Raw genomic sequence first — 27,442 nt, 5'->3', positions numbered from 1 at the left:
GGTAGAATGGGAAATCGGTTGGCTATGATTTTGGCATTTAACTTAATGTCTGAATTAAGGAGTGAGATAGGTCGAAAGTTGCCCGGGGTCTCAGGAGGCTTACCCTCTTTTGAAATCGGTTACTATGGTTGCCTTTAAATTTTCCGGGGGAGCGTTGCCTGTGAGCACTATATGGTTAAAGAAATCGCCTATATAAGGGAGTAAAATTGGCTTGAATGTTTTAAGGTATTCATTTGAGAACCCGTCTCGGCCAAGTGATTTGCCCAGTTTTAATGATCGAATAGCCCGTTCTATTTCTTGCGTTGTGATAGGGAGATTTAGTTCTTGAGTTTGTTCCTGCGACAGGCATGGGAGAGTTAGTGTTGAGAGAAATGTATTGATTAATTTGTCATTGAGTTGGGGGAGGGCTTGGTCATGGGATAGGTTGTAGAGTGAATTGTAGTACCTGCTGAATTCGTCTGCAATTTCTTGTGGACTATAAACCTTGTTGGTTGTTGTCTGAGATATTAGGTACAGGATTTTAGAGTTTGCTCTTGCTGCTTTAACCCCTTGAGTGGCACGCCCGGAAAAGTTCCGTGACGAGCTCCACTGCCCATAGTGATATACCCCGGAAGATTTCCGGGCTATGTATCACTATGGGAGCTGCAGAGCACAATGCCACAAGCTGTGACAGTGTGCTCTGCCTGCACAGTCCCACAGAGAACAAAGCAAGGGCTTTGAAAAACCAGCAGAAGATATTGCCGACATGTCGGCAATGTCCTGCTTTGTTTACAGGTTGCCATAGAGACCATCGGCTTGTCAGAAGCAAGCCGATGGTCTCTGTGGCAGGGAGAGCTTGGTGCTTGGCTGTCAGAGGACAGCTAGGTACTAGCTCTTACAGCAGAGATCAGAGAAAACCTCCGATCTCTGCTGTGTTAACCCTTTACATGCTGCAGTCTATGTGACTGCAGCATGTAAAGGGCTGTCACTGCAGCATGTAAAGGGCTGTCACCATCGGACCCCTAGAATGTGATCAGGGGTCCTGATGGGTCCCTGGGGAAGTCCCCTAAAGGGACAAAAAAAAAAAAATTTTTTTAAAAATTAAAAAAAAAAAAGTAAAAAAATTATTAAAAAAATAAAAAAAACACTTGTCTCTCTTTACTTTGTAAAAAATCAAAAATACAATCACACATGTGGTATCCATGTGCGTCGTAATGACCCAGAGAAGGAAGTTAATACATTATTTAACCCCTTAATGACATGGCCCCTTTTTTCTTTTTTCCCCATTTCTTTTTTTCCTCCCCCCTGTTTAAAAAATCACAACTTGTCCCGCAAAAAACAAGCCCTTATATGGCCATGTCAATGGAAAAATGAAAAAGTTATGGCTCTTGAGACGCAACTGCAAAACTAGTTGAAATTCAATGATTAGACCATTTTAAAAAACCTGCCCTGGTGGGCACGACAGGGTGGTAGGAAACCCGCCACTCAAGGGGTTAACTCTATTGGCCATTAATGTATCATTTTGAGTTTTTTTTAAATGGTTCTCACGGTCTATTGCAAGGTGCGCTTGTAATTCTGTTCTTGCCTTTTTCAGAGGCAGTAGATTCGATAGGGAGGGGTTTGTTTTATGGATCGCTGCCAAGGTGGAGATTTTAGTTAAGAGGTCTAGTGTGGTTGCGTTGCTTCTTGTAATGTGCTGTTTGTTGGATAAAGAGGCCTCTTATGAAAGCCTTGTGAGCGTTCCATAGCAGGGAAGGGTTAGTGGAAGGGAAAGAGTTGAGAGTAAAATATTCAGTGAGCAGCTTTTCGGTGTTGGAAATGTTGCCTTGAAGGGACATAACATGCATATTGTTTCTCCAGATAAAGGTGTTTGAGGTCGAGTGGGGCATGTGGAGAGATAGAGTAATCGGGGCATGATCTGACCAAGATATGTTCCGTATCTCGCATTGTGCCACCATCGGTAGGAGCCATCTAGTTGTTAAGAACATATCAATGTGGGAATAGGTGTTGTGTCGGTGTGAGTAGAATGTGTAGTCCCTCTCAGTGGCGTGTTTACAGCGCCAGACATCATATAAATGCTCTCTTCGCTGCCACTCCGAGAGGTGGGGGGGGGGGGAGGTCTGCCGCTTCTCGATGTGGAGTCCAATTCTGCGCTCTGAATGATATTAAAGTCCCCACAAATTAGCAGTTTTCCTTTAATCAAGTGCAAGATTTGTTTGAGGACAGCGTTTAAGAAGGCAACCCGCGCGGTGTTGGGAGCATAGACGTTCACTATGGTGAATGTCACGCTATTAATCTTGCATACCAAAGCGACAAACCTTCCCCTATGATCCAGAACCTCCTGTAACAGCTGGAAGGCAACGGTTTTCTTAATTGCGATGAGGACTTCTGCTTTCTTCTTTGGGCCATTGGCGTAGAAAATTTGGGGGAAGTCCCTATTGATTAACCTGGTGGTGTCCGATTTTTGGAAGTGGGACCCCTGGATGCAAATTATTTCTGCTTTGGACCTTTTGATTTCTCTCCATAAAAGGGACCTTTTGAACGGGCTGTTCAAACCTTTCACGTTAAGCGACATAATCTTCAATGCCATATGGGCTATAGGAAGAATGCACTAAAGAGATTAGACATTGGCGACAGCAGTGCCCATAGTGCAAGCTAGGGTAATGTGACAGCGAAAAAGCATTTTCTATGAGATACAAGCAATAAGGTACCTTTAGGGGAACAAAAAACATTGAGGTTAATGTAAATGAAAACAAAAACTTAATCGTGCAGTGAGTCATACTGCGCAAACTTGGGGGAAAGTTTGCAGAAATAATGTGGCATAACCTGAACTTGTAGAATCAGCAATGCACTTGCGTCTCTCCACTCTTGGGTGATCTTGGGGGTAGAATTGTTTTTCTGGGTCTGTATTTGGTCCGACCGCATTGTGCAGGGAATGTTCCATTTCTCCAGGAGTTCCAGGCCCTTGTCAAGTGTGGCAAATACATGGGTTTTAAGATTTCATATAGATTTATAGGTAAATAGAGTGTAATATTTTAAAATTGTTTTATCATAATATATAAAGATTTATATTTAATATGATAATTGACTATAACCGCATAATTTACAATACGTGATATATTTATTAGCTTGCATAGATGTTCTATTTTGTCTTTTGTTAAATATTTATTCCTTAAGTCTTTTGAATATTGTCTAGGTGAGAGAGTTTTACTGAAAACGATGAGATTATTACTAGTTTATAGCTAGTGCTCGCATAGCGCTGGACGAAGCCTGCTGTCAATCAGCGGTCTTAATAAAGTTTTATTGAAAAACGTGGAACACAACGTGCGTTCCAAGTGCTGTGCATCCGTGACGTAAGGATTAGTCAGGAGGCTCTACCCCGCCTCCTTCAATTACGGAGCAGCTCCTTGGCGTGGTTGCAAATAATTCCGCGGTTAGGTAAGTCCCTATTTATGTCTGTGTCTTAAATGTGTTTGTTAAGAGCTTGAAAAAGGTAATAATTACCGAAACGCATTGCTCGCTGATTTAATATTAATAAAGGACGTATACTTAGTTTGAATACTTTGATCCTTGGAGCGCGGATTTTTTATTTTTACCTTGTGCATTGTATATACCAAGCCCCGCTTACCCGGTGTAGCTTGTGAAATGATCCTGCGGCTCTCCGTGTGATTTCGGATGGATTAAGGACCTATTACAAGTAAACGTGGACTGCGGTGTCAGCGAGGTGCCTCATTAAGGGTATCCTCGTCTGGCACCAGGTGAATTAACACTCATTTTGTTGTTTCTATAACAAAATCTAAAATACATCGGGCGCTTCTTCATAATATTCTTTACATGGGTTTTCCCATTTTTTGTGATGATGACCTTGGTTGGGAAGCCCCATTTGTATCTTAATTCGTGGGCCAGCTTCTTTCTTGCCATAATGGTGGCCTGTGAGAGGTCAGCAAAAAGTGTAATGTTCTGGAAGGGAGCTGGTAAAGCTGGCTTTTGTCCTGAGGGCCGCATGAGTTGGTCCTTGACATAGAAAAAGTGGATTCGAGTGATTGTGTCTCGAGGGTAGGAAGACGGAACATTTGGAGCCCTCGGCAATCTGTGAGCTCGGTCAATAGTAAGATCTAGAGGGGAACACTGTGGGAAGGCCCGCTCAAATCAGACTTTGTAGGAATGCAGTAAATTCAGTAGGGGATGCCTATTCTGGAATACCTCTGAATTTAATATTGTTTTGGCGATTCCTGTCCTCAATGTCCGCCAGCTTGCTCTGTAGGGTTTCCACTTCCTCCTCTAGGTTGTTGTGAGAGTCCACTAACGAGTTGTAGGCTGATGCGAATTCTCCCATTTTACGCTCTGTGTGGTCCACTCGCTCCCCCAGCTCCTCCACTGAGGCACTTATGCCCGCAAGGCTGTTAGCGATGTCTTTTTGTATTGAAGTATGTAATGCCAGCATTGCTTCATTCATAAACATTTCAGAGGCTGCTTGGTTGTAAGTTGGCATGTCTGCTAGTGATAGTTTAGTCATGTGGTCGGAGTTAGAAGAATAGCGGGCTCGCTGCGTCAGCGGGCTTGAAGAGTTTGATTTATTAGTCTTCGCCATGTCTGCATTGGATAGTGAGTGTTGCGCACCTCTCTTACTGCTTGGAGGTGGCGAGTTGCGGCTAATTGAGATGGTGTTGTTCGTCGCGGGAGTATCTTTATTTTGCATACAACTTTCATCTCCGCTGTGAGGATTGTGCTGGAGGTCGAGTTGGTTGGAGTCGCTTGTAGTGGTTGAGGGTTTAGCACAATTTGCCAGAGAGACTTGCATGGTAGCTTCCGATGTAGATGGATTTATTGCAGGTTGGCGGTGCTCCCCCTCTCCCGAGGCCACTGTACGGGCGCAACCGGACGCACCGGGCCCCCCAATTTTATTATGCATGAGATGTGAAGCTGTGGTTGTTTTTATTTGCAAGATTTGTATGGTCGTTTTCCTGGTCTTTATTTCCTTTCCGCATAGGGAGCCGCCGTCAAAGGGACCAAGCGAGTCAGCAGGCAGAGTCTGCATTTGGGTTTCACAGGTATAGCTGCTAGTCAGCGCTGAGCGGAACAGGGCTCTGGTGACCCGAGTAGCGGAGGAGTCGCCGCTAGGTGATTTGTGTGCCCAGTCTGGGTGGTTTTTGTCACCTGCAGGGGTAAGTTTAGTCAGTCCCTTCTGAGGACAGGTAGTGTGAGTAAATCTTATTGCACTAGTCGGGGCTCCATCCCCCTGACCTGGGCTACTATCAGCACCCACAGAAGTAAATGTAGCCAGGGATCCAGCAAGAGAATTGGCATGGGAAGCACTTGCCGTAATGGTGGGGACTCCGTGTGTTAGGCTGGCGCAGTTGTCAGCCTTTGCGACAGGTATTACATTCTGTGGTCCTGCAGGGAAGACCTCATGGTGAAGGCTTATCATGCCCCCGGGGGTTCTAGATGATGGGCATGAGCGGCCGGCAGCGCCCGCAGAGCAGCTCCAATCGTAGACCCAGCGGCTGAAGCAGTGCAGGGAGAGCCCGCTATGTTGGTACTGGCTTCATGCGCTCAGTCCGCGTGGCCAGAGGCACCCACAGCAGGTGGCATAGTAGAGTGTCCCTGAGGAAAACCGGAGAGAGCAGGTGGGCTGTTCCCCCCACCCCCCGCCGCGCAGCATGGAGCGCGGCCGGAGTCTCCACAGGTGAGTCGGTTGTGGCGGGGAGAGTTCCGTGACCCAGCTTCACGCGGCCGCCGGTGCCCGCAGCAGGGTCTGCCTCCAGAAGATCTGTAGGGGAGCCGACCGCGGCAGGGGGGGCCCCGCGCACACGGCCCGGGCTGCTGCCAGCTCCGCCACCAGTGACCGCGGGCGGGGGGATCGCGTGTGGAGAAGCAGGACTTGAAGTCCCCCTAGCTATTGGTGGTGTGGATAGATTCTGTCCTCTGCTGCTGCTCTCATCCTTCCCGACAGGTCCAGGCAGGGTGCTTGAGTGCGTCTTCTTTCTCGTGGAGCACGGGAGTTCAGGGCCGCCATCTTTGAGCTCCTCTCCCAGACCTCGAGTAGTGTAAAAGTCGGTGAGTTTCTTAGGTGAAGACTTGTTTGCCTTTCTAGGCATGTTGTAAGAGGTTGGTGATCTTCCCAGAGCAGAAAATATGTCTTTAGAGCTGGTTTTAAGTCGCTTTTCTTGGTCACTAAGCAGGTTAGGAGGAGAGCTGTACTAACATGCGTCCATCCAGCTCCCCTTCCAGGCCACGCCCCATTTATCTTTTTTCATGACGTGCACTGTGCGGGTTAAATGTTAACTTTTTTCTTTGGGTCATTACATCGATACCATGTGTGATTTAGTTATTTATTTTTTTACATAGGAAAGGGAGAAAGGTGGGGTTTTGACGTATTAATTTATTTATTTATTTTTTTTGCTTTTTATTTTTGTCCCACAAGGGGACTTCAGTGTAATCAAATTTTATCATTCATCTAATACACTGCTATACTTCAGTATAGCAGTATATTAGAATAGCCACTGTAGCTGGCAGACCCGGAGCTATATTCAAGCCACCGGGTGCCATGGCAAACCCATCGGGACCCTGCGATCACATCATGGCAGGGCAATGAGTGAGCTAGGGAGCCCCCTCCCTCTGTGAGCCTTTTAAATGCCACAATTGCACTGACCACAGTGTGTAAAGGGCTAAATAGTGGTAATCAAAGGTTTCTTTGTTTCCCACAATTAGAGCAAGGGGTTGGCATCGGCTCCACCCCCACTCCACCCGGAACAAGAGACCCGCACCGGATTTCTAATGAAGCCAGCACTGCAGATTAAAGCCCCTTAATGGGTGCCATCAAAAGACATTGGCAATCAATAAGGGCTTAACATGCTGTATTTGGGGTGGTGGCTGCTTAGTATTATACTTGTACACAATCTGTGGTTGACGTCAGTGGCTGTTTATCAGTATTTTGCACTTGGTCAGCTCCTCCATATATGCTTTACTGGTGTGCATGCTGCCGGGGACGGCGTGTTCACCTCCCTTGTATACATCTATATTCCATCACATGATGAGGGCTTGCCTTCATCAAACCAATCTGATCAGCTTCTATGAGGAGGTAAGTTCTAGACTGGACTGGGGAGGATCACTGGATCTTGTGTATCTGGACTTTTCCAAAGTGTTTGATACTGTGCTGCATAAAAGGTTGATATAAAATGAGAATGTTTGGTCTGGGGGAGAATGTGTGTAAATGGGTAAGTAACTGGTCAGTGATAGAAAGCAGAGTGAGGGTATGGATGGTACATACTCCTGATCGGGTCACCGTTACTGGTGGCGTACCAGAGGGGGCAGTATTGGAAGAGGTACTAATGAGGTACCACAAGGGGCAGTATTGGAAGGGTCACCATTACTAGTGAGATACCACAGAGGTCAGTTTTAGGGGGTTAACTAGTGGAGTACCACAGGGGGTAGTATTGGAAGAGTCACCATTACTAGTGGGGTGCTACAGGGGGCATTATTGGAAGGATGACCATTACTAGTGGGGTACCACAGGTAGCCGTATTGAAGGGATAACCGTTACTAGTGGGGTATCACGGGGCAGTAGTGGAGGGGGTCACAATTACTAGTGGGTACCAAAGTGGTCAGTATTGGAGAGTTTACTAGTGGGGTACCACAGGGGGCAGTATTGAAGGTGTCACCATTACTAGTGGCATACCATAAGGGGGGGTATTGGAGGGGTCACCATTACTAGTAGGGTACCACCGGGGTCAATTTTCGGGAGGCAGGGGGTTATTAGTAGAGTACCACAAGGTTCAGTATTGGAGGGGTTAAATTACTAGTAGGGTACCACAGGGCGGAGTATTGAAGGGGTCACTGGTTTTAGTTGGGGACTTCAGAGGTCAGTATTAGGCTCTATTCTTTCAAATATATTAACAATGTTGTGGAGGAATTGTACAGTAAAATATGAATATTTGCAGATGACCCAAAACTATGTAAAGATATCAACACAAGAGAAGACAGAATGCAGCTGCAAGAGGATCGGGATAATTTTGGAGCTTGAGCAGAAAAGTGGCAAAAGAGGTTTAACATGATAAATGTAGGGTTCTGCACACGGGCAGAGGAAATAAATGTCACCATTACACACTAAATGGGAAACCACTAGGGAACACTGGCATGGAAAAGGACTTGGGGGTTTTACTGTAAGCTTAACTGGAACAACCAGTGTCAGGCAGCTGCTGCCAAGGCAAATAAGATCATGGGGTGCATCAAAACACGTCTAGAGGTGCATGAGAACATTTTCCTCTTTACAAGCCACTGGTCAGACCACACATGGAATATTGTGGACAGTTTTGGGCACAAGAAGGTAGTCAAGAAGGAAATATTAGAGCTTGAGCGAGTACAAACGCGGACAACGAACGTAATAAATAGAATGTGCGGACTACAATACCCAGAGAGGTTATCAAAATTGGGGTTATTCACTTAAGAAAGAGGACGGCTGAGGGGCAACCTAATAACTATGTATAAATATATCAGGGGGCAATACAGAGATCTCTGCCGTGATCTATTTACTCCCAGGACTGTAAGAAGGGGGCGCTCTAATAACTATGTTTAAATATATTGTCCCCTTGTTATATTTATACTTAGTTATTAGAGCGCCCCCTGGTTACAGTCCTGGGTATAAACAGATGATGGGAGAGATCTCTGTACTGTCCCTCTGATAAAAAAGATCTCTCCCAGCACCTATTTGTACCCAGGACTGTAACAAGGGGGTGCTCTAATAACTATGTATAATATATCAGGGGACAATACAGAGATCTCTCCCATCATCTATTTATACCCAGGACTGTAACAAGGGGGCGCTCTAATAACTATGTATAAATATATCATGGGACAATACAGAGATCTCTCCCATCATCTATTATACCCAAGACTGTAACAAGGGGGCGCTCTAATAACTATGTATAAATATATCAGGGGGACAATACAGAGATCTCTCTCATCATCTATTTGTACCCAGGACTGTGACTGTAACAAGGGGATGCCCTCTACGTCTAGAGTAAAGAAGGTTTCTACATGGACGTAGAAGAGGGTTCTTTACTGTAAGGGCAGTGAGACTATGGAATGCTCTGCCTGTGGTGATGGGGATCTCCCTAACAGAGTACAAGAGGTTCCTGGATACCTTTCTTGAGTGTTACAATATTACATGTTATATCACTGATTATTCAGAAGGGTCAGTGATCCAGGGATTATTTGGATTGCCAGATTGTAGTCAGGAAGGATTTTTTTTCCCCTTAAATGTGGGAAAATTGTCTTCTACCTCATTGGGGTTTTTTGCCTTCCTATGGGTCAACATTGGAGGTGGTAATAGGCTAAACTAGATGGATATGTGTACTTTTCAGTCTAACATATTATGTTACTATGGCCCAGTGCAGGAGCTGCAGTTACTGCTGCACCAGTCCTAAGAGATGCTGCAGTGGTCGGGTGCTCTTCATTGTGTATGTGACTGCTCAGCTAATCACAGACTTCAGCGGGTGATTCTGCCATGACGGCACATGACCTCCTTATATATAACTCGGCTAGTATCACCATGTTTACTTATTCCTTGCTGACTGAGAAACGCCATTTAGTTGAATCATGTTATCTCATGGTGACCACCCACTCTAGGAATTACGTGTCTTTGTTCTCTCAAGGACTCACCAGAACTTCCTGTGTGATGAAATGACATAAACTGTACCACACATCCTCTTTTCAGCAGGGACATTAACTCCTATCATGTTACTGCTGATGATCAGAGGCTCCTGTCACACATCCTCCATGACTGTATACTTACAAACTTTAACTTATTTAGTTGAATGTAGAGGTTAATGATATTTACACTGTCCTCCCAGCAGGCAAAGATGGTACAGTTTGTAGCTGCTCATGTAATGCTATACTGATACATCATGGGATTGATAGCACAGAACACAGTGAAAGCAATGTCAAGATGGTGCCTGATAAGCATCAGACAGGAGGCTGCACTGCATGGTAGTGACTGCAATATACACAGGAGACATCTAGAGTGTGACAGGCAATCGGATGAGGGGGTCAGGGTTGGAAATATGTATTTTCACAGGAGTGGTTCTTTAATTTTGCTTGGGTCAAATGCAGGTACTATGCTACATAGTACTGTTAGCGCTATTACCTACTACTGTCCACTCCTGCATCCTTTAGGTGATTTTGCTGCGTTGCTAGACAACTCATATGTGCCGCTTACGTTGCTGTTAGAATGCCCTTTGATCCCACTGACCATTCAAGCCTGAGTTTGTTCCTGATTTACTCCTGTGTATTCGGTCTCTATTGTACGACCACACCCTGCTTCTGCAGAAAAGTAATGCTTAACTCCTGGCTTCATGCCACATAATAAGCTGCCCTGACGAGCTCCTTAACCCTTAGGGCACCTATCCACTAGCGATATGTTTTCTTGGGATGCGAGAGCCAGTAGAAACGCAAGCCTCGCAGCGCTAAGAAAACTGCTACGTCACTCATTGTTTTAAGTGGGGCCGGTGGCGGCAGCAGCAGCCCCAGCCCCATTGATAACATGGGGAATACATCGCGGACTTCTGCCACAGCTGTGACAGCTATGGCAGGGGATTCCTTCATCCCCATGGGGATGACGGAATCCTCTGCCAGGTACTGTTGTATCTTGTCTCCCCCAGAATTACGGGTGGAGGCATGGGTATAGACATGAGTTGTCAGCCATGAGGCAAAGAAACGTCCGAAGCTTCTAATTGGCAGTCGGAGACACACCCTCACCGAAGTGGCCATAGGTGGGTGGAAGTGAGCGATTGTCTGCTATCTGCAGACCTTGGCCCTGCTTTGGCCCTTCTGAAACCGCTGCTCCGACCACCGAGGCGAAGATGTTCTTGTGGCTTTGGTGCTGCATCCAGCCATACAGCTAGTCAAAGCAGACTCTGAAGCACAGAGGGGAAGGTCAGCGGGGAGTGTGACTGCGCTCCTGTCAGCGAACGTGCATGGCGGCAATTGTGAGAGTGGGGATGCCACCAGAGCAGGGAGGATGCTAGGGACTGTGACAACGGGCCCAGGCACTGAGATGAGAAGCCCCCGCGTGGAACTGACAATAGTGAGAGTGGAGCAGGGAGTGCGCCGGTGGCCACACTCACCAGGGCGATGCCAGCACAGCCAACGCTAAGGGCAGGGATAGCGGCCACACTGACCCTATATTTGGGAGGGCTGATGCCACTGTGCCAGGGGAACTGGGAGGCACAACATTGCCAGCAGCATGGGGGTTCGCTAGGGCACACTGACAGTAGCGGGGTCGCCATCGCATTAGCAGCAGAGCAGACAATCAACAGCTTTGATTGTCTGCGCTGCTAGGGCGTCACCTAGACATCCCTTCTATCTGACAGTGGCCCACCCACGTCTCCACCCCTAGTTCCGTTGGAGAGAAGATACAACAGTACCCCTTTGCCATAGCTGTCACAGCTGTGGCAGAAGTCCGCAATCCTATCCCATTGCTTTCAATGGGGTCGGCACTGCTGTGGCCCCATTGAAAGCAGTTGTTTTTAGGCTGCATGTTTTGCGCACAATAATTTTTTAATTTTTTCGTCAGTTGTGCGAAGGCCCATTTTTTGCATAACATCCTGTAGTTTGCGGTCGTACCATTTTTGAATACATATGGCTTTTTTATTGCATTTTTTTCCGGGAGACAGGGTGACCAAAAACTGCATTTCTGGCACTCTTTTTTTGGACGACATTCACTGTGCGGGGTAAATAATGCATTACGTTGATAGATCAGACTTTTACGGATGTGGCGATACCTAATATGTATTTTTCTTTTACTATTTAGATTTTTTATTAGAAATTTGGCGAAAGGGGGTGGGGGGGTTAAACTTTTATTACTTTTTTTTATATTTGGTACAACTTTATTGTTCTGATTTTTACTTTTTTTCTTTAGTCCCCAGAGGGCACAACAACTAGCCATGCTTTGATCGCTCCTGCAGCATGATGTAGTGCCATAGCATTACATCATACTGCTATCGGGTAGGCAGTCTATCAAGCCACGGGGATGGCTTGATAAGGCAGTCTGCTAAGACATCCCTGAGGCCTTTCAGAAGGTCCCCGACTGCCTTGACACCTATATGGCTCCCTGCGATCTCATGAAACGTTTCCCTGTGTGTGGACTACTTATTTCAACTTTCTTGAATTCACTGCAGAGGAAGGAACAGTGGTGTCACGAGTGACAGGACTTTAAGGTAAACCCCTACTTGGTTTACTCCGTGAAACTCCCCCGGCAGTAACTTGGACAGGTCTCGTGCTACCCCCAGGGGAGGAGATGGTAGACCCCCGTGACAAGGCCACAATCTACCCTGCTGTCTCCTCGTCTGTGGGCCTGCTCCTCAGACGCTGCACTGCTCCAGGTACCTCCTTGATATCTCCCGATTCCAGCCCCGGCTTGCTCCTCAATGCTATTTCTGGTATCTCCTAGTTCCAGTTTCTGGTTTCCATGTTCCTGATTGTAACTCCTAGCCTGTTCCTGGACTTCTGTGCTTTAACCCTTTCCAATCCAATTTGTATCCTGGTTTTCCTAGGGGGCTTACTCTTTTTCTGCTGTTATACAACGGCGCTATCTACTAGCTAAAGCCAGTATTGCATGAGGTGACACGTTGGATAGCCTCCGACAGCAGAGAGGCTGGCAATATACAGTAAGAGAACCCCGACAGACGTCTTCCAACATCGAAGCGGTACAGGCTTAAATTATAATGTCTTCAGACGTCAGACAGTGGATTGGAAAGGGTTAAACATGCTCCTGTCTTGGCTCCACAGTTCTCTTCCTTCAATGATATCTGGTCTTGTTCCTAGCTTTGAAGTTACGTCTAGCTGGTAACTGTTATGGGACCGCAACCTAGGAATGCTTCTGCAGCAAAGTCTGTACCGCTTTGCAAGAGTTTAGGGTGCAAACCAGGGGACTTTGACTTTGCAATCTAGCCTAGCCAGCACAAAATCGGTTGCCGCCTAAGTATCCATTTTCAGAGTCACCAACGTTTGGATCGGTGAAGGATTGAAGCTTAGTTTTAATTATGGCCTAGATGACCTCTATTGCAGCATTTTCAGGATTTGTAAGCTACATCAGAAAGACAGCAGAGGATTAAAGAGGTAAGTAAATGCCTGAAGAACTGCTTTAGGAATAAGGACTCTGAGGTTTTAGAGTACCTAAATGATTTTTTTTTGTAAAACTGAGTGACTGTGCCTAAATCTAGATGGTTCAGCAGCCCAGTCATAGAAGGAGCTTGCAAGGTTGAATGCGTTTAACTAACTGGTGCAAGGGGTCAAATATGAATGCAGTCCTAGTTTCCCTAGGACTACAGGGAACATGGAAAAAGTTTGGTACCGTGTTAGCCAGTAGAGTTAAATGTGACTGTTCTAAGTAAGAGAAACCAAGTAATCTTGTAGATATAATACCTTTTGATGGCTAACAAAAATACATGCGCTTTCAAACCTACTCAGGGTTCTTCCTCAGGCTTAACGGAACTGTACGAAACAAGCGTATGTATGTATGTATGTATGTATATATATACAGGATGAGGAGAGGAGTAAATACTGAATTAGTCCACGGATAAGGATGTGAAAGTCTAATAGTCTCTAAATTGGTGTTAGGGGGTCACCAGGCCAGCGTGTTACCTCTGCTATAGATTTATCATATTCTCCACTGTTGTGTAAAGCCTTTTGAGATCTTGATGCCTGTTTTGACAGTGTGAAAGATGGTAATGAACTTGTACTCCCAAATTCTTCTAAGATGTTGAGATTTGAAATTGCCTTTTAATATAGTAACTTTCATATGTTCTTTGTTGTGTCCGTGACTAGAAAAGTGCTCGGCAACAGGACATTTACTGCACCGGATCAGATACACAACATCGGACATGAAACATGGGAATTTCCCAGGGATCTTATAGTCCTGCTGTGTGTTGGGGATTTGTATCCTGTAGGTGGTCCGTACATGTGAGCAGGTCCTGCTGCTCCTTACATTGCAGGGATAAGTTTCCTATTGTGTGTCGGAGGGCACTATCCTGCTGGAAAAGGCCTCTTGGAAGCCCTGCCAACAGGCTGTGGGTGTCCTGAACATATCGCTGAGCTGTCATTGTCCCTCGTACCACTACTAGGGGTGACCAACTGTCATATGCGATGGCTCCCCCAGACCATCACACCAGCAGGGGGCAGTGTGCTGCTCCACAGCAAAGGCAGGATTGAGGCGCTCACCTCGAAGTCTTTAGACAGGAACACGGCCGTCGTCAGCACCCAAATTGAACCTGGATTTGTGCTAAAGATGATGCTGTTCTAGTCTGTAGCAGCCCAGGTTTCTAGTTCTTCACACCGCTGCAACTAAGGCAATGGTGTTGGGGTGTTAATGGCAGGACACATAATGTGCACTGTGACACCTAATTTCCTTCTGCTAAGTGCCTGGAAATGGTCCAGGTAGAGTCGGGGTTCTGTAAGGAAGGTGCCACCTGTATCTGGATGGTGGACAGTGAAACTCTTGGATCTGCTTGTTGCTGGATCCAATGATCCTCTCTACTGGTGATCTGTCTGGGCTGGCCGGAGCCTGTTTGCCATTTGTGGGCGCCCTTACTTAACCATTGCTCCCAGCACCTCCTAACAGCTTGGTCAGAACAGCAACTGTTAACCGGATATCATAGTTTGGCGCTGCTTCAGCGCCTAGACACTTAGAATTCAATGTTCCCTCAGTGACTACAAAGGTGTATCAAAACATTCTGAAGCTGAAAAGACTTTAGGTGTTGTAACAAAATGACTCAAAGCACATAATTTAAATCCATAAAAGAATGCTTAAAAAGAAAGATTTGTGTTTTGTAATCAGTTCCTTACCTGAATCCTATAGAGGTGCAGTGGAACAATCTGAAGAAGTCGCTACATGCTAAGCACCCTAGAAATAATGATGAGCTGAAACGTATTTGCAGGGGAAAATGGTCCAAAATTCCTCCTCTGAGTTATGAAAATTTTATTTACAGCAATGAGAAATGTTTGTGGAGGCGATTGCTGCTAAAGGGGAAGCTACAGGTTATTAAATTCAATCATTCACTTATTCTCTCCCTGTTTGGTGGTTTAATCAATTTACTCAATAAATCATAAATAGTACAACTGTTTCAGTGTTACTTGTTTGGTTAGTTTCTATTTGTCTATAAGTGTGACTTAGATAACCATTAGACCATATTTCATTGGTGATCAGGCAGAAAACCAAAGGGTTCACTTACTTTCTGTTGCACGTGCATGTATGTATGTATGCATGCATGCGTATGTGTATATATAATATAGTTTTCTCACCCTTATGGTTAGTATATGTCTTCCTCAACCTCAAATCCTCCACTAGAGGCCTGGGAGTTTCAGGGTTCTGCACAGAGTCTTTAGTGTTCCCAACATTACACTCTTCTGGAGAGTCTACTCGGACATTGTTCCTGGGGTTTGTTGGAGCCATTCCCCCAGTTTAGGTGTCACAACCCAAAGTGCTCCTACCTCCACGGGGACCACCTTGGCCTTCACTTTGAAGATCCCCTATAGTTCTTCTTTCAGGTACACAATTTACGCATTATTCAAAAGACGGAGGTTTAACCCCTTAATGACGCGGCCCCTTTTTCTTTTTCCATTTTCGTTTTTTCCTTCCCCCTTCAAACAAATCGTAACTCCTTTATTTATCCATCGACGTCGCTGTATGACGGCTTGTTTTTTGCGGGACGAGTTGTATTTTTCAATGGTATTCTTTAACGTACCATATAATGTACTGAAAAACGTAAAAAAAATTCTAAGTGGAGTAAAATGAACCCCCCCCCCCCAAAAAAAATGACATTTCGCCATCTTTCAGTGCATCTTGTTTCTACGGCGCACAAACACTTTTTTTTTTTCAAAGACATTTAATTTTTTTCAATTATTTTCTGCGGTCATCTTCTGTGCGCACAATAACTTTTTTATTTTGCCGTCGACGTAGTTGAGCAAGGGCTCATTTTTTGCGGGATGTCCTGTAGTTTCTGATAGTACTAATTTGGAGTACATCCGACTTTTTGATCGCTTTTTATTGCGTTTTTTCTAGGAGACAGGGTAACTAAAAAAGTGCATTTCTGGCGTTCTTTTTTTTTTTTTCGGGCGACGTTCACCGTGCAGAAAAAATAATGCACTACTTTGATAGATCGGACTTTTACAGACGCAGCGATACCAAATACATATTTTTATGTTATGATTTAGATTTTGTAATAATAGATATGACAAAAGGGGGTGATTTAAACTTTTATAACTTTTTTTTTTTTTACAATTAATAAAACTTTATTGATTTTTTTTTGTGTTACTTTACTTTAAAGGGTAACTACAACATGCGACGCTATGATCGCTCCTGCAGTATGACGTAATGCTATAGCATTACGTCATACCGCCATTTAACAGGCAGTCTATCAAGCCACCCCACGGGGATGGCTTGATAGGCAGTCTGCTAAGGCAGCCCTGGGGCCTTTCAGAAGACCCCCGGCTGCCATGACACCTGCACGGCTCCCCCGATCTCACCGCGGGGGGGCCGTACGGGACCCCCGAACGTAGCTCGGGGGATTAAAATGCCGCTGTCAGAATTGACAGCGGCATTTAAAAGTTTAATAGCCCTGAACGGCCGGTAGCGGCTATTGCTTGCAGGTGTCAGCTGTAATAAACAGCTGACGCCCGCACTGTATGAAGAGAGGTTGCCCCGCAACTTCTCTTCATACATAACCCGCCGCTCCATGACGTACCCCTATGTCATGGAGCGGGAAGGGGTTAAAGTTTTTTATGACATACCAGTAAGTTCCATTTCCTGTCAAACCGCAGCGCTGTTTTCTACAGTTTGTGGGAAATGGTAACACCGCAGGAGAACTCGTTTTATGTGCTTGAGTTTCAAAGTCAGAATCCATCGTCAAGCACAATGTCAATTCCAAAAACAGCCGCCTCGTCACAAGCAAATTTATGAGTGGCACAGAAAATTTGTTGAACTTGTATATATGTGTACAACATACCAATGCTGGGTGCACAAGTGTAACATTAAGCTTGGGCTTCAATGCAAAATCTGTAAGTAACACCCACCTTTATACATTGTACGAATGCAACATGTGGCTTTAAGATAAACACATGGGAGAACCAAATGAGAGGTTGTATGGGCGAATATCCAGTCTGGGTCCAGCGGTATTGACAACTCCACCTCCCACTTGATTCATCAGTTGTCAGTGCAGTGACCCAGACTGAGCGCAGACCAAGAACAGACCAACATCAGGGATAAAGCTGCAGGGAATGAGATGATTCTCAATGGTGGCTCTGCTGCTCCCCTTTAATGTGGGGTATGCGTGATCTGTGCCGATGAGCCACCTGCACCAGTGATAAAAATAGCTAAGTCGGGTAAGGTGTTACTTTGTCGTGACACCAGCCTGGATACGAGTAAGGACTCGTTCCAGGCAAAATCTAAAAATAATAATAAACTTTATTTGTATAGCGCCAACATATTCCGCAGCACTTACATAGACAGGGGGGATACAGAAAGACAAAAGTACAAACATTACAGAACCACGGTTACATAGTAATCAGTTGATGGATACAATAGGGGTGTGGGTCCTGCTCCACAGAGCTTACATACTACAAGTAATGGGGTGATACAGAAGGTAAAGGGGCTGGAGATGTGCACAGTAGGCGAGGTGGACAGTGAGGGATTCTATACACATAGACAATAGTCAGACATTTAGCCGTGTGATGGCAGAATCGGTATGACTGCAGGGGCAGTTTATGATGGCTAGCAGGGATTGCAGTCAGTAGGTCAGGGAGCATGTTATCAGGCGGAGTACAAAGGGGTTTGTTTAGGGAATGCAGTATGCCTCCCTGAAGAGGTGCGTTTTTAGAGCACGCCTGAAGTTTTTGGAGTCCTGGATTGCCCGGGTAGCCTTTGGTAGTGCGTTCCAGAGGATCAGTGCTGCTCTGGAGAAGTCTTGGCGGCGGGAATGAGAAGTTCGAAATAAAGGGGCGCTCAGTCTCGTTTCGTTAGCAGAGCGGAGAGCCCGGGCTGGGTGATGGATTGAGATGAGGGAGGCAATATAGGGGGGCGCTGCGCTGTGGAGGGCTTTGTGGATGAAGGTGGCGAGTTTAAATTGAATTCTGTAACTAACAGGCAGCCAGTGCAGTGACCGGCACAGGGCAGAGGCGTCCGAGAAGCGGCTGGACAGGAAGATGAGCCTGGCTGCACATTCAGGATGGATTGGAGAGGGACGAGTCTGGTGCAGGGGAGGCCGATCAGCAACGAGTTGCAATAATCGAGCCGGGAGTGGATGAGGGCAACAGTAAGCGTTTTTAGCGAGTCCACAGTGAGAAAAGAGCGGATTCTTGCAATGTTCTTGAGGTACAGCTGACAAGTTCGGGCCAGAGATTGGATGTAGGGGGTAAAGGAGAAATCAGAGTCGAATATGACTCCAAGGCAGCGGGCATGTTGTCTAGGAGTTATGGTGGCGCCACACTCTGAGATGGAGATGTCAGGATGAGGTCAGTTAGTGGAGGGTGGAAACACCAGGAGGTCAGTTTTAGAGAGGTTTAGTTTTAGGTAGAAAGAGGACATAGTGTTAGAGACAGCGGACAGACAGTCAGTGATTAGAGATGAGCGAGTATACTCGCTAATGCTAACTACTCGAGCGAGTAGTGCCTTAGTCGAGTATCTGCCCGCTCGTCTCTAAAGATTCGGCTGCCGGCGGCGGACGGGGAGTGTCGGGGGAGAGTGGGGAGGAACGGAGGGGAGATCCCTCTCTCCCGCTCCCCCCTGCTCACTCCCGCAACTCACCTGTCACCCGCGCCGGCAGCCGAATCTTTAGAGATGAGCGGGCAGATACTCGACTTAGGCACTACTCGCTCGAGTAGCTAGCCTTAGCGAGTATGCTCGCTCATCTCTATCGGGGATGTTTTGGAGGAAAGGTGCAGAGATGTCACGGGAGGAGGTGTATAGCTGGGTGTCATCAGCAGACAGGTGGTATTGGAAAACTAAACAAAAATGGCTCCTCTGTACCATTGTGTGGTGTCTCAGTGCAGTGGTTGTAGTTGGTAGGAAGCACTCAGGGAAGCAGACTTTTAGATGAAAACTGTTTGAACACTTTATTGCAGGGAGAGAGGGTACTTGGTTGTTCAGTAGTTACATCACTTGCATTATATTCACTTTTAATAAATCATACACGTTCATTGCATTGTCAGCTTTTAGATTACAGACTCCACGTGTATCATTCACTAGAGATTCAGTTAGTGGACTATTACTGGAAAGAATTAACTGCTGACTTGCTTACATTTCTCTCTCTCGCGCGCGGAGTCTCCAAAATAAACTTGATTTTTTTCCCTTAGTCCTCTTTACTCTTAATAACCTTTGTTTGTTAGTACTCACACGAGATGTTCTTCTCACCGCAATGGGTAGAGTAGATGGTCGCCTTTTTTCCCTTCAGTCCCTATCTCAGGTTTCCCTGGACTAAACACTCTCCAGCCTGGACTAGACTGGCTAACCCCACCCACTCTCTACCTTTTATACTTTCTTTGTCGACCGATCCTGAGCTAGGGGAAAACTGACTACCCAATCCCAGGCTAGCTAGTAGTGACTGACAGGTGTGAGAGCATTTTAGGGTGCACTATGCACAGTCAAGCAGTGCTAGGTGGTAAGAACACCAGGCATTAACACTTTCAGGCCCATTTAAAGGCATATACACATAATTATGCACATATATAAAAATATATATATACATTAGTTGGTAGTAGTGATCCTGTGGGTCACCAACTCTGGGGTACTTCATCAAACATAGCAGAGAACCCAGAAGAGAAGAGAAGTGCTTTTTAACCACTTCTCCCTTCCCCTTTCCCGGCTACTTAGCGCTCAATGAGCACTATGTACTAAAAATTGAAAGTGGAAGTATTACTTCCACTATGCGCCCCAGCGATCACGTGACCACCTGCTGCCCCCTATAACAGCATAGTTGCAGGACCCCGGGGGACCCTAATCAGCTGTTAATAACTATTGTCACTACAGGGGAATGTTTTCCCTGTAAATGGGGCTCCTATTGATGCCCCAGCTACAATGGAAAAGTGTGAAAAACAAAAAACAATGTGCAGGACCCCAGAGGTCTTATATGACATCAAGGAGGTTATAAATAGTAAAAAAAAAAAAATACTTACAAAAATAAGTAAAAAAATGTATACATAAAAAAGAAAATGACCCACTGCAGACGCCAACCAAAACCGTCACCGTCAACATACATGTTATATATCAAAACGTCCGAAACAAAATGAAGAACTCCTTCCCATAATGTATTTTAGTATAATTATACTCATTTTAAAAAATACAACTAAGTATCCCCAATAAAACAAAAAAACGGAGAAAAAAAGTCAGTAAAAAAAAAGATCTGAAAATACTATGTCACGCAAACAAAAAAAACTCAGCAAAAAAAATTTCGGTAGCTGAAGAAAAAAAATACAGATCTAAAATCAGCACATGGATGGTTGTTGTTAACTGTTTAGTCGTTCACGACCCTAAAGGCGAGCTCCCTCCGTGTACAACCCCTAAAAAGTATCTAGTCCTTCAGGATCGAAACACCCTGGTCCTTAAGGGGTTAATATGAAAAGATGGGATCTATGTATTTAGCATAAACGAAACTACAGAAGTCTTTTCCCATAGGGACCCACCAAAAATATGATTATGGAACTAACAGATCGGTGGGCCATTGTGTGTAGGAAAAGCCGAAAATGTTTGTATATGAGAGCCGCCTTGTATTACCCCCTCAGTGAAGAATGAATGCCCACATTTTTACAAAGTCCATTTTTGTAGGTTTAGAAGTTTTTTACATTTTTGTTTACATGCTTTGCAACAAAATCATAATTTAGTACACAGAAGCAACAGATGCATGAAAGCGGCCTTTAATAGAGGGGCTATAGCGTACAAAACCCCCTTTATATTATGTTGTGACTGTGGAACGGGGCAAGTGCTCTTTATTTGCATATAATGGCCGGGGAATGTGATGGGTGACATCAACACAGAAGCCGAAGAAAAGCATTCTCAATGCTTTGTGTGTGTTCAGTAGACAATGGACAAGATGTGGGCTGTGTAAATCACAAGACCGCAGGGACCCTATGAGATCATGCCAGGAGCAGCGTGGTACGGGCTGTGTGCTATAACACAAGAGTAATTTTGTCCTAGATGGCGAGATAAGAACTTCCTCATCCTGCAGAAGAATGAATAGACGAAGTTCCTGGACCTTTACAAAATCCTAAACAAAGACTTTTTTTAATTCCCCCCCCCCCCCCCCCTATTTTATACAGAGGCAACAAATGCTCCCAGGATTTGCTGATTCCATTATGTGCACTTAATAGTATGTGAGTCAGGGGAGGCGATGGAAGACAGCAATGTCAGAGTGAGTACATGAATGGTGGCCTGTTCAGTATACTAACAGCTGGGTTTGTCTTCTGGTACAGGAATAGCAGAGCAGAGTACAGCACTGGGTGTAATGGAATAAGTTCCCAATATCACATCAGCTTGATTGATGGGCACTGCTGTGCTGTTGACCCACTGATATGGCCCTGGCTGAGTGACAGCTGGGAGCAGCTCAAGTAAAGCCTAACAGGGAGGGAGCAGGCGGGGGGAGCAGGATTTAAGCGACGTCCTAATCCCCTGGAGCTCTCTTTGTGCCTGTCTGTCTCGTGAGGTTTCCCTTTACCTGTCGTTATTCCTGTGAGGACACTTAGAGGTGAGAACTTTATATTTCTGTATAGAAGAACCTCTTATGGAATCTTTGTAGATTGAGGAGAAGGGGCCAGTAACTCTGTTTTTCCTGGCTTTTAGAACAATCCGCATAGTTTTTGCTGCTTTGATAACATTGTAGCGTGATTAGATAGAATGTTCTGACATTGTTACATTTAGTGGGGAGTATATTGATACAATCAGGGACTTTGTTGCAGGTGCTTGTACTGAGAGGACCTTGTATAACATGAGCTATTGGGGAGATTCTCTCTGGTGTAGCCTAGTATGATCATAAGGTGGATTGTGTGTATCGATACACTTGAATTCTTGCAATCGTAGAATGTAGCTGCTGTTGATGAGGAACTCTTTTAATATATTGATTTACTGGAATTTTACTTGAAGTTGACTGATTATGTTGCTATGTGGACATTGCATTTGTTTATGGGTTTTAGACATCTTAGTAGTCTAAGAGAGTGCCAAGACACAACACTAAGCCTGTATATTGTCTGCCGCAGAAAACTTGACTCTCTGAGACATTGATTTTGAGTTGGTATCATTTTGTTTGTATTTTCGCTTGTACTGAGTTGAGGTTGGGTTACATGACGGGCTGTAGGTTCCCCCCAAATGGAAGTTTTATTCTCCATCAAGTGACAGACTGTAGGGTGCTTATGGGATTGTGGTATGGCTACAGCATCATGGCTTCCGTTCATAGTGGAACCATAACAGCTAATGCCATGTCCATTGTCTAAAGGATCCGTTCGGGTCCTTGGAGCTCCAGTATTTTCTAATTTCAATGAAATCATATTCACTTTAAGTGCTATAGATACTATTGGAGAGATTTCTGACTGCTAATATTTACTTTCGTTCCCTGAATGTCATTTAGCACTATGTGATAGTGGCCACTGAGGTGACATGTTATCCATGGAGCATTGTTTGTTATGGTGATGAAGTACATTCAAGGCTACTTGTGAGGGCGCCGAAAAATGGGCAACTGCCCAGGGTCCCTCTTTCCTAGAGGGTCTTTGAAGGACAGGAACCCCAAGAGCAACAAGCTTATCCATTGGTTCCAGTAATTGGGCAGAGAACATTTACATAGAAAACATTTTGAGCCAATAGGAAGTGTTTTTCGGGGATTCGGAATTCCCTTCGAGATCTCTGTCATTGCAATGTGTTTGTCCTCTTCCATTAATCTGTAATATTTCTTTTGCGTTTCAGGAGAAGACTCGCCATGGTGAGTAGAGTCTACCGGCCTCATCCCTCTATGCCTGTCTTATTTATCCTTGCTTCTTGTCACATGTGTCACTTTGTGTTCAGTTGGTGTCTTTCCTGTCTTAAGCTGATTAGCTGTTAGTGCTACTATGTCATCTTGCTACAATGAATTGCTTCTCAGAAGGATCTAACAAGTGATCTGCATTATGTATTTGTGAAGTTACTTTTCTCTTACCCTTGTTGTCTCATTTTACCATCCCTCCACTTTTTCGTTTGCTTGACCTGGTTCCCTAGCTGTCTCTTGATCAGTTCATATTGGATCATCCTATGTACTCCAAAGATGGAGAGTTAAGTGAGGTGTGGGTACCTGGGGTTGCCCCTGATGGCCCTCCTTGGGGAATGAGACCTTCCACAGAAATGCCACCAGGAAAGAATAAGGGGGACAATGATATACGAAAATATGAAAATGTTAAGGAATGCTATGAGGATCTGCAGAAGGTTCTGATCAATGCCGGGCTTCCTGAGACACAAGATAGGAGCAAGCAACCTCGTACAGGTAGGTAAAGTCAATAGTATTCTGCAACCCATGTAATGTTTATCTTTTACTAGTGCTACATGTGTTGACTTATCCATTTGTGCACCAGTCATATATGGTATTTCCTTATCGCAACTTGACTCTTCATTGTTGTCCAATGTGGATCCAATGTGCCACGAAACCGATTTAGCTTAGAGCTAGATCTGGAGGCTGCACATGGGGTTCCCTGGTTTACACCCTTTAAGCCTGCCAGTTGGGATCTGGTCTTCTCTGCGGGGAACCCCAGACATTTACCCTAGAAATAGTCTTTGTTATATGGCTGCTGATGCAACTGAGACAGAACTACGGTGATGCAGATAGGGATGTAGATAGGGATGAGAGCTGGAGTCAGGGCAGGAAGAATACTTTCACAAAGTAGATCAGGCCAAGGGTCAGGGCAGACAGCAGACAAGGAAAGTGTAGTCAAAGGTCAGGAATGGAGAGGTTAAGAAAGCTGGATCGTTCAGACACAGATCAAATACCAGGAGATCAGACAAAACAAACTTGCTCTTTCACACAGTATAGAGACTGATCGCTCAGGCACCTGCTAGCGGGAGAGTGTGCTTTAAATAGCCAGGTGCCCTATTGGATTGGCGGAGATGGGGAAGCTGAGTGCCCAGAAACTGACATTATCTGCCAAAGATCTCCTAAGGATATGGCGATGGCCACGCCCAACAGCAGGAAGAGGTAAGGGATACCGCTGACCATGACAGCAGCCATAAGAATTGTGTTTTTATGGTAATGAAGCCTAAGAACTCTATGAACATATTTCCACCATGCATACCCTGCCATAATAGCCATGAAAGAGAAACTCAGTACTCACTATTGATATCGGCTTTTAAGGATGGTGGAGTTAAGAGCCGTGTTGTTGGGTGCGGTTTGTTACTTTATTATACTGAAATAAAGAAAAACCATAAAGATGGTGCTGTGACATCACTAAGGGGAGGAAATCTTGAAACTGTCTCGGGCTATTTAAAGATGGCTTGTACAGTATGGGGCAGCTTGATAAAGGGGTGACAGGATGCCGAAACGCGTCATACCTGCCTCCCGCATGCATCTTATTCTTTTTGTATGTTTGTAGTATTCTTTTTGCTTTGTTGTTATTGTATACGTGTTTTAAATAAATAGTGGTTACCGGTACCTCATCCTAAGGCCGCCTGCACACTGCAGAGCCGGATTCCACATGCAGCAGCGTCCACACATGCCTGTTTAGTTTCTTTTTCTTCTGTATGCAGATAGTCCGCATGGCGAGCTGTCGGACATGCGCAGTACAGGTTTTTAAAAAAAGTCTGCTTTTCCCACGTCATCGCCTAGCGATGACATGGAATCTGCAACCTTTTTGCAACAAGTATCGGACGGCTTCCATTGACTACAATGGAAGCCGTCCGTGCGGAATCCGCGAAAAAATGGAGCATGCTGCGATTTTCCCTCCACTTGCAAAAAGCACAATTAGTTTCCGCAAGTGTGCAGGAAGAATCACTTTCCCATATCATGCTGTGGGTGACATTTGCTGCAGATGCCCACCACAGATTTTGCAGCAAATATCCGTTTTTGGGCAGAAGCCCTACCACCGTCTGGAACTACTTTTGGATGTTCTACACAAATAAGTCACTTGCACTTTCGTTGTTCCCCCCAAGAAGTACAGGGCCTTCTTTTTTATGTCTTTTCTTTTTTGTTATCCTGGGAACCTATCTGGTGTAAGGTCCAGCAGCTCACCACTACGTTGGTTTGCAGGGAGCAAAGCAACCTGACTTTTGTTTAGCTACGGGGGGCTTTTTATGGGTGCAACAGTCGACCCTTTCACTTGGGTTAGACCGTGTGCACCAGGTGAGCCCCCCCCTTTTTATGCAAATGTATGTACTATATACTACGTTTGCACTCAGAAGGTTCACCTGACTGCTGTTCTTGTACTATATTTCTATTATACTGAAATAGTTATATGGCGTGCAACTGTTAGATATTGCTTTGATGTTACAGACCCTGTTGTGGCTACTTAGTTTTTGTTATTTCGGCCCCAGTGCAGTGGCCATTAGAGGCTAAAATAAGTGGTCACTGTACTGGGGGAACAAGAGTCTGACAAGCAAATGAAAGTGTATATGATTCAGGAAGGTGCTTGTAAGGCCTCTTGTACTCAGGCCATGCTTACCTGCCACACCTTGCCCTTTATTACCTTTAGTGAGAGAGGTTGGGTGTGTCAGTGGTAGAGAATGCTGCCAAGAAATAATGGAGCCTCCTGGTCTTGGAAGTGTAAATTACTGGTCAGGGGACCTGGCCTTACTGCTGTGTGACTTTACCGAATACCTAAGACTTGTGTGAATGAACCTAACCGGATAGTGAGAGTGACCTTGGAGCTATGCCAGGCCTACTGTATGTCGGAAGGGCCATAACCCCGATCCCATAAGGCTTTTTCTCAATAAAAGGACGGTGCCATAGTAAAGACTAGTTTATTGCTTAACGCAATGAATGTCTTATCTTTTACTCCAACCCGCCTGCGGAGGTCCGACAAGCTATACTACAAGGCATCTCTCTATATATCCAAATTTGCTGTTTGTGAGTACTGAGAATCCCACAAGGCTGATTATATTACCATTTCTGATTATGTAGGAGCCTGATAAAGTTTACCTTCCCCAGTGGTGGACAGCCGTCGCAGTGTAAGAGGGCTACTGGGGAAGCACAATATTGGGGGGCAGTAGCAGGAACAATATTGGGAGTAGGAGTGGGAGAGTTGTAGCTGAAAGTAGTCTTGATGAAGATCCGGACCAGATGGGAAAAAACGAGAAGACCTTCAGTCAATAGTCTGCAGAGTTGGATTCTGCATGTGGAATCCGGCTCTGGCATCAGCGACGTTCGCGTGTACCTGCTCTGTCGGCTTCTTTTCTGTACTGGTATGGATCCGGTGGCTCACCGTTGCACATGCGCAGTACAGGCCTCGGGTCAGATGGCTTCCATTGACTTCAATGGAAGCCGTCCGCACAAAATCCGCATAAGAATGGAGCATGCTGTGATTTTTTCCTCCTCTTACGGAAACCACAATTGGTTTCCGCAAGTGAGCAGGAAGAATAGATTTTCCATAGCATGCTATGGTCACTATTTGCTGCGGATCCACGGTGCAGATGCCAACTGTGGATCCTGCAGCAAATATCTGGCCGTGGGCAGGAGCCCTGACTGTTGTTTTGTTTGGGGATAGGCTAGTCTGGCTTTCGCTATGTAGCCCTCTGCTTTGTCCTCCTGGACCTATCATTTATGTTTTTATTTTACAAATAGCTCCAACATGAATCATTCTTTTCTGAAGAAACTGTTAAGGAAGTCTGAAGTCAATAATCCTGTCTTGTTTTCACTTTCACTTGGCTGCCGGCTCTCCGGATGACCAATTCTGGGTATAGTTCCTGGTAGTTCTTTGCTGCCTCATTGTGACGGCAGAGAGAGTTGCACTGCACATACTGCATGAATATACCCCTATGGTGTGAACTGTAATGTTGAAACTTCCATCTACAACGATGTAACTACGTCAATGACAGTCAAGAGTGTTATGTATTCATTGATATAGTGGGCTACAGTATCACTGCAGGGCTCTGTCTACTGGAGGTCTTCTCCGTAAGGCTCAGTCACTTATTTCTTTCTGTGTGTTCTCTCATAAGTATATATTTGTTGTATTACTTTCAAGTAAAAACGAAATACGGTGAAACTTCTTTGAGACGACCACTCAAAATTGCAATGAAAAGTGGTCTTCTAGGGAGCCGTTCTTCTCGAAGGAAATGGCCGGTTTGCGTAGTGTATGTTGGAACTAAAAACCTGTCCCAGAAAATCTGATTTGGATACCAAGGTGGACTTTTGGAGAGGTTTCACTGTTTTCCACTGTTGTCCCTACTCTTACAACTTTATAATAGCATGGGTCAGGTTGATGGTTGGTGCCTTTTAGCTCCGTTTTTTTTCCGGCAACCAAATACCACTATGTTTAC

The 27,442-nt window shown here is 45.2% G+C and overlaps 1 protein-coding gene across 6 annotated transcripts in view; it reads left to right on the top strand.

Moving 5' to 3' along the window:
- CARNS1 (carnosine synthase 1) overlaps positions 1 to 27,442 on the top strand; it is a 55,899-nt gene that overhangs the window by 15,021 nt on the left and 13,436 nt on the right. Inside the window, exons 1-4 of one of the 6 annotated variants that reach the window (XM_066586876.1) lie at positions 6,953 to 7,060; positions 15,323 to 15,522; positions 22,916 to 22,931; positions 23,204 to 23,465. In XM_066586876.1, the coding sequence (XP_066442973.1) occupies positions 6,956 to 7,060; positions 15,323 to 15,522; positions 22,916 to 22,931; positions 23,204 to 23,465 (583 nt within the window). In that variant the 5' untranslated portion in view covers positions 6,953 to 6,955. The other 5 variants (XM_066586878.1, XM_066586882.1, XM_066586879.1 and 2 more) reach the window with 5 other exon arrangements.

The sequence above is a fragment of the Eleutherodactylus coqui genome, chromosome 13 (genome assembly GCF_035609145.1).
Source record: "Eleutherodactylus coqui strain aEleCoq1 chromosome 13, aEleCoq1.hap1, whole genome shotgun sequence".
In the NCBI taxonomy this organism is placed as follows: Eukaryota; Metazoa; Chordata; class Amphibia; order Anura; family Eleutherodactylidae; genus Eleutherodactylus; species Eleutherodactylus coqui.
Note: the sequence above shows the minus strand (reverse complement) of the source record. Positions and strands in the feature narration are given on the sequence as shown.